Genomic DNA, 17149 nt, shown 5'->3' with positions numbered 1-17149 from the left:
CGTATAAACAGTGAGTTTGGCCAGCCTACAGTTTGCAAATGGTCCTTTTGTCATCAGTAGGAATCCATTCCCTATCTCTACACACTTTTCATTGTTAACTATTTTCTGTTTGCAGCTCTGTCTCCTCCCTCCCCTCCAGCCTGTTTTATTATTACCATTCCTCACACCCAAATCTGCCCTCAAATTGCCCATTGCCTTAGGCTGCTGCATCAAACCCATGCCGGCACTCCCAGTGCTGGTGCTGAGGGAGTGCTGAGCTGTCGGACAGACCAGATGTTAATCCCAGCCCCCCACCAGCCCACCTAATGCAATTCTTATATTTAATTGTGAGACAGAACAAGTCCAGGAAACCACAGGCCAGATAGCTTGACATCAGTGGTAGGAAAGGTCATGATAGAAGGTTATATAGAAACCGAAAATATAACAAATCATATACTTGGCTAACCGTATTGAATTTTTTGAAAAAGCAATGGAAATTTAAGATAAGGGGATTGATAAGGATGCAAGATAAGGATGCAATACTCATGGTTTTTTTTTCAAAAGGCCCTCAACACAGTGCCACACAGTGGAATCAGGATTAAGGTCCCAGAAGAAGTTGTGTTCGGACAAGATTCAGAATGGATTGTGAGCTGGCTGGAGGGCAGGAAACAGAGAGAATGGGTCAAGAGTAGTTACTCAGGCTGGGAGATGGTGGCCCTACAAGTATGGGTGAGCTGGGAGCACGACTGCTCGCTATTTACCTAAACAATTTGGATTCAGAAGTATAATTTCAAAAATTTCGGATGACGCCAAATTGGCGGGGGGGTGGGTGGGGGGTTCCAGTTAGAATCAGAGAATGGCTGTAGCACAGAAGGAGGCCATTCGGCCCCTCATGTCCCTCCGGACCTCTGCAACTGCAAGCCCCCTATTCCCGCTCCCCGGCATTTTCCTCGTAGCCCTGCAAATTTTTCCTCTTGAGATAGTGATCCAATTTTCTTGGAAAGCCTCCACCTGCCTCTATCACACATTCAGGCTGCGCATTCCAGACCTTAACCACTCGCTGGGTGAAAATGTTTATCCTCATATTGCTGTTGCTTCTTTCACCAATCACCAAAAATCTGTGCCCTCTAGTTGTCGATCCTTCTGGCAATGGGAATGGTTCCTCCCTACCTACTCTGCCCAGACCCCTCATGATTTTGAACATCTCTATCAAATTTCTCAGCCTGAGGAGAAGAGTCCCAACTCCCTCAATCCCTCTATGTAACTTGAGTTCCTCATCCCTGGAACCTTCCTCGTGAATCTTTTTTTGCACCCTCTCTAATGCCTCTGTTGTGACCGGTCCCCGGGCGAGTTTCCCCCACTTCGCTATGATCCCCGGGCGAGGAAGGATGAACGGACTCTCCTTCTTTATTCGACCCCCTCGACTGGTGGCAACAAGGTCGATTTGAAAAGGATCCCTTCCCTTGGGGACACCTTTTCCTAGTCCAGATGTATTTATGTTTTAAAAGGCGCCAATTTTAGCCAGGCTTTCTGAGTCAAAGAAAGAGTGAGTTTATTAGTCACTAAAACGTGAGAAAAAAATAATAAAACGCAAAATACATACACACAGATTAGAAATGAGGAGTGAGTCCAGAAATAAAGGTGAAAAAATAGGCATACGCTGTGGCTGTTAATTTGGGTGATCCCGGTGGACTGACTTTGGCAGTTGAACAGTTGGTTTGGAGATTCTTGGTTCTTCAGGTTAGCTGAGAGGGGTTGTCCTGTTTCCTTTTTGACGGTGGCTTTGCTGACTTGTGATTGCCTCCAGCAGTCGTGGAGAGAGGACTTTTTTACCTGCAAGCTGTGACCTTCACAGCGCACCCTCACACACCAGGCCTGGAATACTAGCACACAGAAACCAGGGTTGCAGTTGGCTTTTTCTTTCCTTGTGTATTCCTGGAAGGGAAAAAAAAACAAACAAACATGTCTTTCACCCAGAACTGCATTCTTTTCAACTCACATCATGTCCACAGTCTGGGATATAACTCACAGGAGATAGTTTCTGCTAAGATGGTAATCAACCTTCATTATCTCGGTAACCACAGGAGATTACAGTTCGGTTTTTGCATTGCATCTTTCCTTTTGAAGTGTCTCTGTCTGAAGTAGGTCTTGACATTTTTTTAGGAGCAACATTCCATTCTCTGGACTAGTTGGTCAAGTATAATCCGCATAGGAATTTTCCAGTTACTTTACAGTCTCATCCAGATTTTGTTTGTATGGCCTTTTTTAAAAAACAAGTCTTACTTAAAAATTCAATATGTCCATAAGTAATTTGAGGCTATGACCCACTGTTGTGACACCTCACAACCTTCAAAGGTTATAATAATGAGGAGGACTGTGACAAGGTCCATTCTGCATGTAAGTGGCAATTGAAATCTAATACTGTTAAGTACTTTGGCAGGAGGGATAAGGAGACTGCGTATTCCTTGGAAAATAAGAGTCTAAATCAGGTAGAGGAGGAAAGGGATATAGGGATACAGATAGATCTTGCAAAAAATATGAGTTAACAAATCAAAGTCAGCATGGGTTTGTTTAAGAGAAATTGCGACTGACAAACTCAATTGAGTTCTTTGGTGAAGTAATGGAGAAGGTCGACGAGGGCAGTGTGGTTGATGTTATGTACAGTAGAGATTTTCAAAGGGCATTTAATAAAGTACCTCATAATAGACTTGTTGGCAAATTTTTAAAACTCGTTGGATTAAAGGAACAGTTGCAGGAAGGATGCAAAATTGACTGAAGTATGAAAGTGGAGCGAAAGCAGATTGGAGAGGAGTGGTTGCTTTTTCAGATTGGAGGGAGGTATACAGTGGTGCTGGGTTCACTGCTTCTTGTGATATGAGTTGGACTTTGGTTTACGGGACATAATTTCACAGTTCTCAAACTGGGAAATGTCACAGACACAGGAGATAGTAACAGACGTCAGAACACAGAGGCAGGCAGGTGAAGTGGGCAGACACACGGCAGGTACAGTTTAACACCAAGAAGTGTGAAGTGATTCAAGTTCAGAGTTAGAATGAGAGAAGGCAATTTGATCTAAATGTTACAACTTTAAAGGGGGTGCAGGGATAAGAGAGACCTGGGAGTGCACATACAAAAAAAACTGTGAAAGTTGCAGGTTTCTAGGCTTTAAAGGCTTTAAGGAGTATGCGGAGAGAGCAGGAGTATGGCGCAGAATAGGAGGGCTGAATGGCCGATAGATTGTGTGTAAATCACGGTGAATGTAAAGAAGAGGGGGGAGGCCTTCCTGGTGTCGTTGCCAATACTTATCTCTCAACCAACAAAAAACCCATTCCTGTGTGTGGGATCTTGCTGGGAACAAATTGGCTGGGCCTTATTTTCTGCTAATTCAGAGGAACAGTTTAGAGAGTCGAATCCAAACTTTTTTAATTCAATCACTTCTTGTGCCCTCAGACATTCCCAGACTTATTTAATACAGTTCATTAACTTGCCATCAGCGGGATTACGAACCTGCCTGGGTTGCTAGTCAAATACACTGGGACGCTGTATACTGTTTAGAAAAACTGACAAAGGTTGAGACAGGCAGCAGGTCAATATTGAGGAATCATGAGTCACTGCACCGGCTGTGAGGTCTTCACACTGCGTTGGCACCCAAGGTGTGCCAAAATATCAGTTAGAATCTTGACCCATGGAGTAGATTTCGTGTTCATTTCCTGTGAGCAGTAAGAAGAGTTTAAGTCCGACAAATGTCTAGTTATAGTTTACATCAAGCCTACAGAAACAGGCCATCCAGCCCAATTGGTCTTTGCCAACCTTCCTGCTCCATATGAGCCTCCTCCCATCCTATTTCATCACATTCCACAACAACAACTGGTATTTAAATAGCACCCATATAGCTCCAGCATGGGCTTGACAGGCCAAATAGCCACCTTCTGTGGTGTAGGGACTTTAACTTAATAAAAATGTCCCAAGACAGTCGGCATGAGCGTTATAAAGCCCAACGCAAACTGGAGGAATAGCACCTCATCTTCCGACTAGGCACTTTACAGCCTTCCGGACTGAATATAGAAATCAACAACTTTAGATCTTGAACTCCCTCCTCCATCCCCACCCCCTTTCTGCTTCTTCCCCCTTCCTTTTGTTTTTTTCCAATAATTTATATAGATTTTTCTTTTCCCTATTTCCATTATTTTTAAATCTATATCTTTTATGCCCTATTAGCCTTTCCACCCCACCCCCACTAGAGCTGTACCTTGAGTGTCCTGCCATCCATTCTTAATTAGCATATTCGTTTAGATAATATCACCACCTTCAACACCTCTGTGTTCTTTTGTCTGTGACATATTTTGATTATCTGCTCCTATCACTGCTTGCTTGTCCCTACAACCACAGCACCCCCCCCCATTTCTCTCCCACCACCCCACCCCCAACCTTAAACCAGCTTATATTTCACCCCTCTCCTAATATTCACTCAGTTCTGTTGAAGGGTCATGAGGATTTGAAACATCAACTCTTTTCTTCTCCGCCAATGCTGCCAGTTTTTCCAGGTAATTCTGTTTTTGTTTTATAAAGTAATGTTTGACCCTGAGCCAAATAAGTAGATATTGGGGGCTGGTGGCCAAAAGCGATAGATTTTTGGAGCATTTTAGAGGAAAGAGAGAGAGAAAGAGAGAAATTGGAGGAGGAGGAGGGGTTTATCGAGGGAATTCCAGACATCAGTGATGGAGCAATGGTAATCTGAGGGTTGCTCAAGAGGCCAGAAGTATAGGCATCTCGGCGGATATTAGGGCTGGAGGAGGTCACAGAGATAGGGAGGGGGCAAGATGGCCATGGAAGGATATGGAAACAAGGGTCATAATTTCAAAATTAACGTGTTGCTTAAATGGGAGCCAATGTAGTTCAGGAATCACAGGGGTGACGCCCGGGCAGGACTTGAATTTTGGATGAGCCCAAATTTACGGAAGGCAGAAATGTGGGGCAAAAGCAAAACACTACGGATGCTGGAAATCTGAAACAAAAAGAAAAAGCGCTGGAAATATTCAGCTGGCGAGGCAGCATCTGTGGAGAGAAAAGGAGTTAACGTGTCAGGTCAATGACCTTTCCAACGATTCTGATGAACGTGACTCTGCTTCTCTCCACAGATGCTACCTGACCGGCTGAGTATTTCCAGCACTTTTTGGAGAAAGGTGGAGGCTTTGGTGCATTGGAATTGTCAAGTCTAGAGGTAGAAAATGCATGGATAAGGGTTTCAGTAGCAGATGAGCAGAGACAAGGTGAAGTCGCAGAGGTAGATATAAGCAGTCTGAGATGGTGCAGATATGAGGTCAGAAGCTCATCCCGGGGTCGAATATAACACCAAGATTGTGAAGAGTCTGGTTCAGCCCCAGATATCTGCCAGGGAGAGGGCTGGAGTCAGGAGCTAGGGAACGAGTTTGTAACAAGGACCTATAGCCCATCACCATATCCTTCTACTCCTTTCTCCCTCATGTGTTTATCCAGCTTCCCCCTTAAATGTATCATTACTATTCACCTCGACCGCTCCCTATGGGAGCGAGTTCCACATTCTCACCACTCTCTGGGTGAAAAAGCTTCTCCTGAATTCCTGGTTGGATTATTTATGACTGTCTTATATCGATGGCCCCTAGTCAGGTCTCTACATCTACCCCATTGAAACGACCCGATCATTTTTCAAGTCCTTGGTCTTGACGAGGTAGATGTGGAAAGGATGCTCCCTCTTGTGGGTGAGTCCAGAACTTGCGGTCAATCTTTTAAAATTAGGGGCTGCTCTTTTAGGACAGAGATGAGGAGAAATCATTTTCTCTCAGAGGGTTGTGCGACTTTGAAACTCCCTGCCTCAGAAGGCAGTGATGTGGGGTCATTGAACATTTTTAAGCCAGAGGTAGATAGATTCTTGTCAGGCAAGGGAATCAAAGGTTATCAGGGGTCGATGGGAATGTAGGAATTGAAACACAAACAGATCAGCCATGATCTTATTGAATGACGCGGAAGCCTCGAGGGGCCGAATGGCCTACTTCTGCTCTTTTTTTATTCATTCATGGGATGTGGGTGTCGCTGGCTGGGCCAGCATTTGTTGCCCATCCCTTGTTGCCCCTTGAGAGGGTGGTGATGAGCTGCCTTCTTGAGCTGCTGCAGTTCATGTGGTGTAGGTACACCCACAGCGCTGTTAGGGAGGGAGTTCCAGCGACAGTGAAGGAACGGTCGATATATTTCCAAGTCAGGACGGTGAGCGGCTTGGAGGGGAACTTCCAGGTGATGGTGTTTCCATCTATCTGCTGCCCTTGTCCTTCTAGATGGTAGTGATTGTGGGTTTGGAAGGTGCTGTCGAAAGCCTTGGTGAATTCCTGCAGTGCATCTTGTAGATGGTACACACTGCTGCTACTGTGTGTCGGTGGTGGAGGGAGTGGATGTTTGTGGATGGGGTGCCAATCAAACAAGCTGCTTTGTTCTGGACGGTGTCATGCCTGAGCGTTGTGGGAGCTGCACTCATCCAGGCGAGTGGGGAGTATTCCATCCCACTCCTGACTTGTGCCTTGTAGATGGTGGACAGGCTTTGGGGAGTCAGGAGGTTGAGTTACTCACTGCAGGATTCCCAGCCTCTGACCTGCTCTTGTAGCCACAGTATTTATATGGCTAGGTCCAGTTCAGTTTCTGGTCAATGGTAACCCCGCAGCATGTGGATAGTGGGGGAATTCAGTGAGGGTAATGCCGTTGAACGTCAAGGGGCATATCGTATGTTCCCCCCCCCCCCCCCCGAAGTCTTCACTTTTCTAGGGGACAAAAAAGCCCCAGCCTGGTCAGCCTGATGAATTATATCCCTCTCAGTTCCAGAAATCTTTTTTTTATTTTTGCACGTTCTCCGGGGCGATACGGAGAGGAGGAGGGTGGGGGGGAATGAGTGGTTGGGGGTGGGGACCCATGCACAATCCGGGCAAAGGGTGAATTTGGATGAGAGGAGGAAAGGCTTTGGTGAGAGGAGGCGAGGCAGTAGCTGTGATGAATATACAAAGGGATGGAGGTCGTGGCCAGCAGGTGCATATGGAGTGAAAGGGTTGGGAATATGAATAGTAGTAAAATGAAGGGAAGTGATGAACTAGGTCGGTCCCTGGCATGAGATTAGATGATAATGTTATCACCCAGAGATGATCACCTATTACTGTCCAGGGCGCTGGGCTTCTTATCTGTCTGTATACATCAATATATATATATATATATAAATAATGGCTGTGCATGATTTCCTAATAAGGAAGTAACAGGTTCATTTTGGGCTCACGCCATCCCAGTTGCAATCTCTTGGCCATATATGGCCAGAAGCTCCTCTCCCAGGGCAGCCATTGGCCGCCTTCACTTTAACCCGTTTCCAATCCTGAGATAAAATTAAACTCGGCGCATTTTTCACCAAACTCGACGGTTTTCCCTCCCTCGGCGGCCCCCGTCGCCTCTGGTCTCCGTTTTCGCGGCTCAAAATCCCGAATTCCAGGCGAAAAATCGAATTATAAGAACAAGAGGAACGGGAGAGAGGAGGAGGGGGTGGGTGGGTGGGTGGGTGGGGCCAATTCACCCCACACCCCCCCCCCCCCCCAGGCCGTTCGGCGCGCTCGCGCGGCTTCCTGGGAGTTGTAGTCTCCTCGCCGGCTTCGGCCCACGGCGGCCCCGGGCGAAGGGACTCGCTTTCCCAGAATCCACCCACCCCCCCCCCCAAACCACCAACCCGCGCGTGCGCGGTGAGGGAGGGGGGCCTGGGAGTTGTAGGCCTGGCGCTTGCGCGAGGGCGGGGGAGAGAGAGAGAGGGAGGAGGGGGTGGAGCTTTCACTCCCCACTCCGCGACGCCCGCCGGAAGTTGTAGTCCAGCAACCCGCGCGAAGCCGCCTGGGAGTTGTAGGCGCAGGGTTAACAAACATAAGGGGGTTTGGGGGGGGGGGGAGAAAACAATCAAAAACAAAAATGACCTTATCACAGTGAGAGGCTCGGGGGGGGGGGAGGTGTAGAGGAAGAAATTAAATTGGAAGGGTTAGGGTTAGGGTTGGAGGGTGGGGAAGGATTTAAAAACAACATAACGTTGGGGGGGGGTGGGCGTGGCCTCCTCACGGCCCCGCCCCCCGACACGCCCCGCCTGGGCGGGGAAGGGAGGGGGAGTGGGGAGAATGAAGCTGCGCGCGCAGCCAACCTCCTTTTTTTTATAAAGGGGAGTGGAAGGCGACGTTTTGGTTTCTTCCCCCTTTTCTCTCTCTCTCTCTCTCTCTTTCTGGTTCCCTCGCTCTCAGTTGGTTGCGGAGCGCGGGGGGGGAAAGGCTTCCGAAACCAAGAGAGAGAAGTTCCTTTTGTGTTCGGGTTTTGTTTTTTCCCCAAGCCCTATTCGCCCTTCGGGAGCAGCGTGTGCGTGAAGGAGGAGAGCGAGAGAGCCTCGCATTAACAAAAAAGTCGGGCTACAATGGTGAGGATTTGAGGGGGGGGGGCGGTTAAAATGTTTTTGGGGGAGGGGGGGGCAATTTTTCAGTTTTCAAATTCGTGGTGTCTCTTGTCGAGCAGAACGGGCTGGATTGGGTGGGGTTGGGCTGAACGGAGGCGGCTTCTCTCTCTCTCTCTCCCTCCGAACGCCCGTTAAAATGGCGCCGACGGTTGGAAGCGGCGAGGAGGGTGGGGGGGGGGGTTTTATATGGGAGCGACGACCCCCGTGGGGGAGAAGGGAGGGAAACCCCGCGGGAGCGACCGACCGTCCAATCAAAAATATTTTTGTAAGGTGGGGGGGGGGGGGTAGAGGAATTGGGGTCACGCGCTCCCCTCCCGACGCGCGGGGTTTGTGTATGTGAGAGAGAGAGAGAGGGTGGGGGGGTGGCTACTGCGTATGCGCGACCCAGGGATTTGAGCGTGGGGGTGGGGGTGCTGCTGGGGTGGGGTGCGGGCGGGCGCGCCATCCGGGCCGCCTTCTAAAGCCCGGGCCAACCTTCCATTTCCCTTTGTCTTTCGCTGTTAAATTTCTCGGTTCCCGCCGCCCGCTCTCATTTCTTTTGTTGGTCCGGCGGTCGGTTTTGTTTTTTTTTTCCCCTTCCCTCCGGGTGGTGGTTGTGTGTGTGTTTCTTCCTTCGGCTGCCGGCCCCACCCTTGAGCCACCCGCTTGCTTCCCGTTTGCGGATGCGGAATCCGCTCTCCCACTCCGTGCACCGTTACTTGCCCCGCGGGAAGGTTAACTAGTTTATAAAGCACAAAATTTACTGCCTTTTATTGTTGTTTTAAATAAATGTTTTGCTACCTGGCCCCAAAACTGCTGACTGCACCTCCCTTTATGTCAATTCCCTGTGATAAAATGGCAATTGAAACGTGCACCCCCTCCCCCTGGGGGTGGGGGGGGGGGCATATTTTTATTTTTTTCTGCATGTCTAATAAGGTGTTGCTGGGCAGTTGGGTTACTCTGGGGATGACTTCAATTAGATTTACATTCAATCTGTTTGCCATCTTGGTGGAGGTTTTCAAGGTTTCGATCAATCTTCCAAAGCAATCGTTTGCCCCTCTGGATTTTCATTTAAAAATCTTCACACCCGGCGCCGTTGCATAATTCCCCTCCCAGCCCAGCATCACCAGTCGAGTGGCCTTGCGTCATTTTTATATCTTGAAACCCTTTTGCAGAAGATACCGGTCTTTTGTGCATTTTTAAATTGTGCGTTTTTAACCGATTAAAGTCTTGGCTGTTGCAAAAACTGCTGGGTGGTATTAAATTTTCTGTTTCAGAATATTGTCTCCCCCCCCATCCGCTGGGAGCGAGGGCTATGTCGAACGTGGAGGCTGCGTTATTTTAAAATGGCTTTTTGATGGAGGGGGGGGGTTGCGTTTACATTCTTGGCTTAGTGGAGACGGGTGAAAGGAAATTGGACGTTTGTGAGATGTGCCTAATTGGATCTGCTGGCACCTGAAGGAATGGGGATAATTTTGGGCTGTTTTTATTTTTTAATTTCCTAGAGGTTTCTCATTAACTGGGTGTTGTGTTGTTGCATTGCTGGCTCTAATCGGGAGGTTTTCCTGATTAAAATGGAGGCTGGTTGCTGGTCTGTGTACCTGGTTCTGGATCCCCGCTTGATTTCCAGGTCTGGTTACCACGTGTAGCATGTTGACTTAAAATCCCTCACCCTTTCTCTGGACTTGCTATCATTGTTGCTGTTTATGTTTGGTGTTTTTTAGATTAAGTGGGTTTGGAAAGATTTGAGGGTTTGGGTGGGGTGGATGAAACCTTGTCTTGTGTTGTGGCACTTGTTTTTTGAAAAAAAAAGTTCCCTTTGTGAGTACCATGGGTGGGGTCAGGATTGAAGAACTGCAGGGATGTGAGAGCAAATGATTGGGCTGGAGACTGGGTAGGTACCAGAGCCTGGGTCTGTGTCTGAAGGTTGGCGAATTTGGAGGGCCTGTTGGGGCAGCCCTTTCTGGTTCTTTCAGTGATGAGTAAGCAGGATGTTCGTTGGCTGGGGATTTTTTTTTGTTGCTGGGAGCTTTTCCTCCTGAACCCCTTTCTGCCGACCTCACCCTTTGTCATCCCTCTGAGATGCTTGTTTAACACGGTTCTCAATATGATTAGGCAAGAATCTGCTAACTATCTTAAACCTTCAATAAATGCTTTCCCGGAACTTGGGCTCTTGTGAAAGTGCTGTTTCCTCTTTAGTTCTGCAATGTCTCTGGGTCACTTGGATTTGGCTAGCTGCTTAAAAACAAGTTCCTGCTGATGGAACAATTGATTGTGGCAGTTAGATGATGATAACGATGCTAGTTACAGTCAGAACATCATTGAGGTTTGTAACTGCTGCGACTGATAATCGATGATGCACTTGTCTCCACACAGTGGAATTGCTGGCTGTAAAATCCAGTGAAATCGAAACTCCAGTAACTGAAGTGTCAAATACTTTGCCCTAATAAGGTCATTCTGAAAACAGTGCATCATCAGCCCAGACAGTTCAGTTCAACTTGTTTGAAGCTAGCTCACTAATTCACCGGCCTCGTGATTGCTTCTGTTCCAGCCGGTAACATGTTACTTGTGCAAAAAAGGAAAGGTTTGATTTTTATGAACAAAGCCTTTGTCCTCAGTGTGGTATCCAGATGACAGTGCAGGGCAACTCAGCAATGTGTTTGTCATTGGTCTGTGCTCTGTAAAATCTGCAAAGCAGCAAATGAGTTGTGTAATCCCTGAAATCTGTAACTAGCGCCTAAAGAGGAGGGGAATCTTATAGCCCCACACACTCTCCTTGTAGCTGACTGATGGTTAAATAGGTTATCTAACCTATTCCAGCTTTTGGTCCATAATCAGTGTTTTTTTTGAAACTCGGTGAAGGTTTCTGCCTCTACTGCCCCCTCAGGCAGTGAGTTCCAGATCCCCACCACCCTCTGGGCAGGGGAGGGGAGAGAATATTCAACTTTCCCTTAATCCTTCTATCAATTACTTTAAATGTGCACCCTGGTTATTGACCTCCCTGCTAAGGGAAATGGGTCCTCGCTATCCAAGCTATCCATTCGTATCTCCTATCAGCCTCTGATCCCAGCCAATCCAATCTTTCCTCATGCTCCAGTCCTGGCAACAGCCTTGTAAATCTCTGTACCCTCTCTAGTGTGATTGCATCCTTCCTGTAATGTGACCAGAATTGTATGTGGTCTGACTAGTGTTTGATACAATTCTAGCCCCTGCTTTTACAGTAGGCCTCTGCCTACTTAGCCACCTTATCTGCTTGGCCAGTCACCTACCAGGAATTTGTAGATGTACACTCCAAGCTTTGTTTATCTATGCTTCTCAGAATCCCATTGTTTATTGACAGTCCCCTGCCTTGTTTAACCCTATCCTAATGCAAGACCTGACATTCCTTGGGCTAACTTCCATTTTCGGTCCTTTCTGCCGTTTACAGCTTCTCAGGTGGCCGGCCCGGGCACTTCCTGGAAAGGTGATTGGGACACTATTGGGAAGCCATGTAAGAGGTGGTGAGGTTTAGGGAGGGAATTCCAGAGCATGGCTGCCAAATCCAGGCCTGCTCAAGAGGCTGATGTATATAGCATCTGTTTAACCAGGACACTTAGCTGTCATTTTGACTTTGGCATGGGTTTAATCTGCTATGATGGTGAATAGACTACTTTCCTTCTCTCTCTCTCTCTTCTCCCTCCCCCCCACAAACTGTGTTCATTTGACTGCTTTGTGCGTCTCTTCCTCTGCCTGCCCCCACCGCCAGGCAATCTGCAATATCGCAGGTGTTTACAAGTCTAGCCAGGCAGTGTTCAGTCCTGTTCCCACTTGCCGACTCAAGCTCCTATGTTGCTGGATAACATCCAGGGGAGCACTGCATTCCAGAGCTATACAGTGGTTGCTCCTGGAATGTGAACATGTGTGGTGTGACTGGGCTGGGTTTACTGCGCAGCCTAGGGCAGGAATTGGGTAACGACTGCTTTTGTGGAAGTTTATCTCAACAATTGAACAACTGGAGATGTCTTGTGGCTCTGGAAGCAGCTGTTTTCCCTGTCTTCCTGAAGGCTGTCCAGCAAAACACAAGTTCAGTGAAACCTTTTATAAAAGACTAGTTAGACTCTAGTATTAAATGATTCTGGGTGCTCTACTGTTAGGTCATGCCTTGGAGAGGGTGCGGAAGAGATTTATCAGACTGGGACCCTGCTAGAATCTGCTAAAGAGGTCATAGCTGGACATTTGGAAAATCAAAACAATCGGGCAGAATCAATGTGGCTTTGTGGAAGGGAAATATGCATTCGATAAGGTACCTTGTGAAAGGTTACTACACAAGAAAAGAGATTGTGGTGTTGAGGGTGATGTATATCAGCATGAATAGAGGGTAGACTAATAGGAAACTTGGGATGAATAGGTCACTTAGGTTGGCAAACCGTAATGATTGGAGTGCCACTGGGATCATATGAACGTACTGAATTAGGAGGAGTAGGCCATTCGGCCGCTCGAGCCTGCTCTGCCTTCAATATGATCATGGCTGATCTGAGTGTTACCTCAACTCCAATTCCCACCTACCCCTGATAACCTTTCACCCCCTTGTAATCAAGAGTCTACCCACGTCTGCCTTAAAAAAGTGTTCAAAGACTCTGCTTCCACCACCTTTCGAGGAAGAGTTTGGGAGACTCACCACCCTCTGAAAAAATTTCTCTTCATCTGTTTTAAATAAGTGACCCCTTATTTTTAAACAGTGACCTAGTTCTAGATTCTCCCACAAGAGGAAACATCCTCTCCATATCCACCCTGTCAGGACCCCTCAGGATCTTAAAGGTTTCAATCAACTCTCCTCTTACTCTTCTAAACTCCAGTGGATACAAGCCTAACCTGTCCAAGCTTTCCTCATAAGACAGTCCACCCATTCCTGGTATTGGCCTAGTAAACCACCTCCGAATTGCTTCTAATGCATTTACATCCATCTTTGTATAAGGAGACCAGTGCTGGAACCTCCACTGTTTACATTCTGGCTCAGAGAATGGACTGACTTGTAGGCAAATTTGGTGACACAGATGGAAAAGCAAGCTGAGGGAGATACATTTGCAGACCTCCTTGTGAGGTGGTCCAGTTTGACAGGACAGAGAAGCACAATATTTAAATGTGGGACTGCAGAATGCTGCAGTGCGGAGGGATCTGGATGTCCTTGAACATGAAGTGGGAAAGGTTAGTATGTGAGGACAGCAAGTAAATAGTCAAATGGAATGCTGTCCAGCAAGAGCAATCGAGTATTAAAGTAAGGAAGCATTGCTACAGCTGTACAATGTTGAGTACTGTGCAGTTTTGGTCTCCTTGAGGAATATAATTGCAGTTGAGAGAAGGTTCACTCAGCTGATTCCTGGGATGAAGGGACTTATGAGGAAAGGTTGAGTTTAGAAGAATGAGATATTGAATAAGGTTGAGGGGGGTGCTGGACAGGGAGGATGTGCTCAGATGTTCATCCAATTCACTTTTGAAAATGACCCTCCTGCCAGTATTGGCTCTGTCAGCATTCCCTGGTAGCAAATTGACATGCATCATATCAGCACATGCTGAGTCATCTGTCTAAATTGTCTGCTAGCTATCAACATCCTGTTTGGCGTCCTTGTTATAAATTGCCTGTGAACAGCAATCACATACTGTGTTAGTGGGCAAGCATTCTACCTCCAGTAACGCTTGTGAACGTCTGAAGCTGTAAGTGTGTTTTTAAATCTTTTTCCAGGCATCTGGTGTTAAAGTCTCTGACGAAGTTGTCAGCTGTTTCAATGATATGAAAGTGCGAAAATCATGCAGCCAGGAAGAGATGAAGAAGAGGAAGAAGGCAGTCCTGTTTAGATTGGACAATGCCAATGAGAAAATAGTTGTGCATGAGGGGAAGGAGATTCTGGTTGGAGATGTTCAGAACGGAACAGTTTGCGACCCTCTGCAGGCCTTTATTGATATGCTTCCAAAAGAAGATTGCTGCTATGCTCTCTATGATGCATCCTTTGAGACAAAAGAGACCAAGAAGGAAGAGCTGATCTTCATCCATTGGTAAGCAAGCTGGTCATGATCATTGAATGGCACAGGATAGTGGAAAACATGCCTGGTGCTGTGGCACCTGACTGACCAAGACCAATACCCTACACTCTTAACACTAGGAAATCTCTGTGGCTCCTGGAAACTCCCATCATGTGAGGTAGTCAATGATACAAAAGGAGTTTGTGAAATTTGACTTTGGAGACTGAGACCCCCTCAGGCACTGAAGGGCACACTTGGGAGGAAAGAGATGGGCACCACTTCCTGCACAGTCATTGGCACATAGAGTCCACTTAAGTCGAATCGGTGTTTGCATGGGAAATGTGAACGATATAAGTCCTTAAGGGTATAATCCACATTTACCTACAGCAGCAACATTCAATTTCAAACTCTTTTTGTATCATTGACTGTCTCACATGATGAGTTTCCAGGAGCCATTGACTTGAGATTCCCTTGTGTTAAGAGTGTTGGTCAGTCAGCTGCCATTAAGTCGGATATACAGCAGGCTTGGCAGTGCCACATGCCCCAGATGATTGGACTGACAGCCAAGCTGTCCATTGTTGAACTGGTTGAGAGCCAGTCTGTTTCTCGACGTTGTTCTTGCTGCCCTCCTGTCCTGATTGATCTGAATGACGGTGCTGAGAAGCTGTGTTTTCTAGGCTTGGATCATTGGGCAAGCTGGGAGTTGCTCTCTGGTGAATCCAGGAATAGTTGATTTGGTGGGGGGGATGTGGAAGGTGGAGTTAAAATGTGCTGTGGGGTGGGAGCCAGAACATGGGCCATCAATATAAAGTCACCAGTAAATCCAATGGGGGATTCAGTAGAAACTTCTCCCAGAGAGTATGGTGAATGTGGAACTCGCTCCCACAGTGTGTAGTTGAGCTGAATAAGATAGATGCATTGAAGTGGAAAGCTGGATACACAGGCTCTTGTTAAAGGTGCCTTTAACAGTTTGTTTTTCTCAACAGGGCTCCTGATGGAGCAAGTGTTAGTCGGAAGATGATCTATGCCAGTTCCAAGGATGCAATCAGGAAAAAATTCACTGGTACGGCACACTCCCTGTTCTGTTTGCTCTTGTTAATTCTGAAGTATTTGATCATGTGGGCTCCTAAAGACTTTAACCTTCACTGGGTCATTGAAATACCTGAGACTGCTGAAGAGGGAACACTCCGACTAGATCCCTGCTTCCCCAGTGTGTAACATAACAGCTCACTTCAGACTGCAGTACGTTCCCAGTATCCATTGAGGCATGGACTGTTGTGAAATTCTTTGAGCAATGGGAGAGACAGTTGAATTTAATGCAGTGTGCAGGCACCTGTGTGGATTGTAATGGAACCCCTCAGCCTTGTGGTCCATGTGCTGGCAATAAAGACTTCCCAGAATGCTCATCCTTCTAAAACGCACTGGGCTTGTTGCTAAGCTACTAGATGGGGAGGAGGCTTGGCCATTCCATTCTGCTGACGCAGGAGCTTCCAGCTTTGGCCTGAGTATTGAGGTCTCAGTTGGTACCTTTAGGGTGGGGGGGTTGGGTTGCAGAGTGGGTATCATGTGTTATTTGAGCATGTCAAAGATGCTGCTTTATCTTAAACTGATCTGTTTCATTGCAGGGGTCAAGCATGAGTGGCAGGTGACAGCCATTGAAGAGTTATTGGACCGCAGTGAACTGGGATTGAAACTGGGATCTGGTGTCGTTGCATTTGAATCTCAAAGGCTAATCTAGTGCCAGTACATTGAGCTTCCATGTTTTTAAGTCATGTGCTGTGGGTTTTTTGGCTTGCGGAGTACCTTCCGTTTGTATATGTGTCTTTGACTTCCCATCTGACTTTTACTTAACCTATTTGTGATCAGGACCAGTAATTGACAGGACCTAAATAGAAAGTTCTGGAGCAAACAAAACAGTGCTGTTCATCAGGGGCTAGGAGGGTCTGTAGCGAGACTTGATGGCAAATTATTATTCTTTGTTTTTTCACATGGCCAAGTCCGGGATTTGAAGTGGAGCAAGTTGGGGAGGGAAACATGGGTATTGATTTTGTTAAACACCGATGGCCAAATTAACTTGTCGCAGCGATTCCTTGTGGTGTGATCTGTGGTGTAGTTGGGAGTTCTGACTTCAGTCTGGATGAAATAGCGGCTGCCCCCTCAGCTTCAGGAATGGAGATGGCTGGATTGTTTTTAGATCATTAATCATGCAAGCCTCATTTCATACACCTTTGGTGCACACTTGTTTAAAGACTGCACCTCCCTTTTTGAAAAATTCCAAATGCCTTTCCCTGATGGAAATCAGTAAGTGGGCAGGGGCCTCTGTGATTTGATTGGTTCTTCTGCAGTTCATTCCATGTGTCATTCACATTTTTTTTGCAAGCATTCCTGATGTTTTAACAAGATATTTCCTGTGCTGAGGGCTGACCTCAATCTCACTGCATGTATCATGTGACCAAATTTTCATTGTGTTGGGGGGGGTTAGGGACTGCCAATTGAGAAGTGTGAATCATTAGTGTATCTTGCAGATGGTTAATCATTTGGGTAGGATAATGGACCTGACAGTTACTAATGTGGAAGCAGCATTATTAACCATCAAAATAAACTTATTATGGGTATTTTGTGTCCTGTTTCATTTGTAATTTGGTTTTATACTTGAAGAGATGTGCGTATAACTTTTACCTCCCTCCCAGGACAGGTACAGCACAGGGT

At 46.9% G+C, this 17149-nt stretch overlaps 1 protein-coding gene and 1 long non-coding RNA gene across 4 annotated transcripts; one reads left to right on the top strand and one right to left on the bottom strand.

Annotated features, from left to right (window-relative positions):
• Positions 1–1357: 1357 nt before the first annotated feature.
• Positions 1358–7513, bottom strand: LOC121274699. Of its 3 annotated transcripts, none has more exons than XR_005942283.1 (3): positions 7394–7513; positions 3487–3689; positions 1358–1914 (listed from the first exon to the last, which is right to left on the bottom strand). It is a non-coding gene; the product is annotated as an uncharacterized LOC121274699 (long non-coding RNA). The 3 variants fall into 3 exon arrangements; XR_005942284.1 differs by having other exon boundaries at positions 7399–7481; XR_005942282.1 differs by lacking the exon at positions 7394–7513 and adding an exon at positions 5507–5796.
• Positions 7514–8176: 663 nt separating this feature from the next.
• Positions 8177–17055, top strand: LOC121274698 (cofilin-2-like). Its single transcript, XM_041182015.1, has 4 exons — positions 8177–8428; positions 14163–14473; positions 15427–15503; positions 16066–17055. The coding sequence occupies exons 1-4, from the start codon at positions 8426–8428 to the stop codon at positions 16176–16178; spliced, it is 504 nt and encodes a 167-aa protein (XP_041037949.1). The 5' UTR covers positions 8177–8425; the 3' UTR covers positions 16179–17055.
• The last annotated feature ends 94 nt before the right edge of the window (positions 17056–17149 follow it).

The sequence above is a fragment of the Carcharodon carcharias genome, assembly GCF_017639515.1.
Source record: "Carcharodon carcharias isolate sCarCar2 chromosome 37 unlocalized genomic scaffold, sCarCar2.pri SUPER_37_unloc_2, whole genome shotgun sequence".
Lineage (NCBI taxonomy): Eukaryota > Metazoa > Chordata > Chondrichthyes > Lamniformes > Lamnidae > Carcharodon > Carcharodon carcharias.
This window is presented reverse-complemented; position numbering and strand designations above follow the sequence as displayed.

Bases quoted from the DNA above. Each gene is read 5' to 3' on its own strand.
- LOC121274698 (XM_041182015.1), top strand. The intron at 14,474-15,426 runs GTAAGCAAGCTG...TTTTCTCAACAG, and splicing joins GAGCTGATCTTCATCCATTG to GGCTCCTGATGGAGCAAGTG. The intron at 15,504-16,065 runs GTACGGCACACT...GTTTCATTGCAG, and splicing joins AATCAGGAAAAAATTCACTG to GGGTCAAGCATGAGTGGCAG.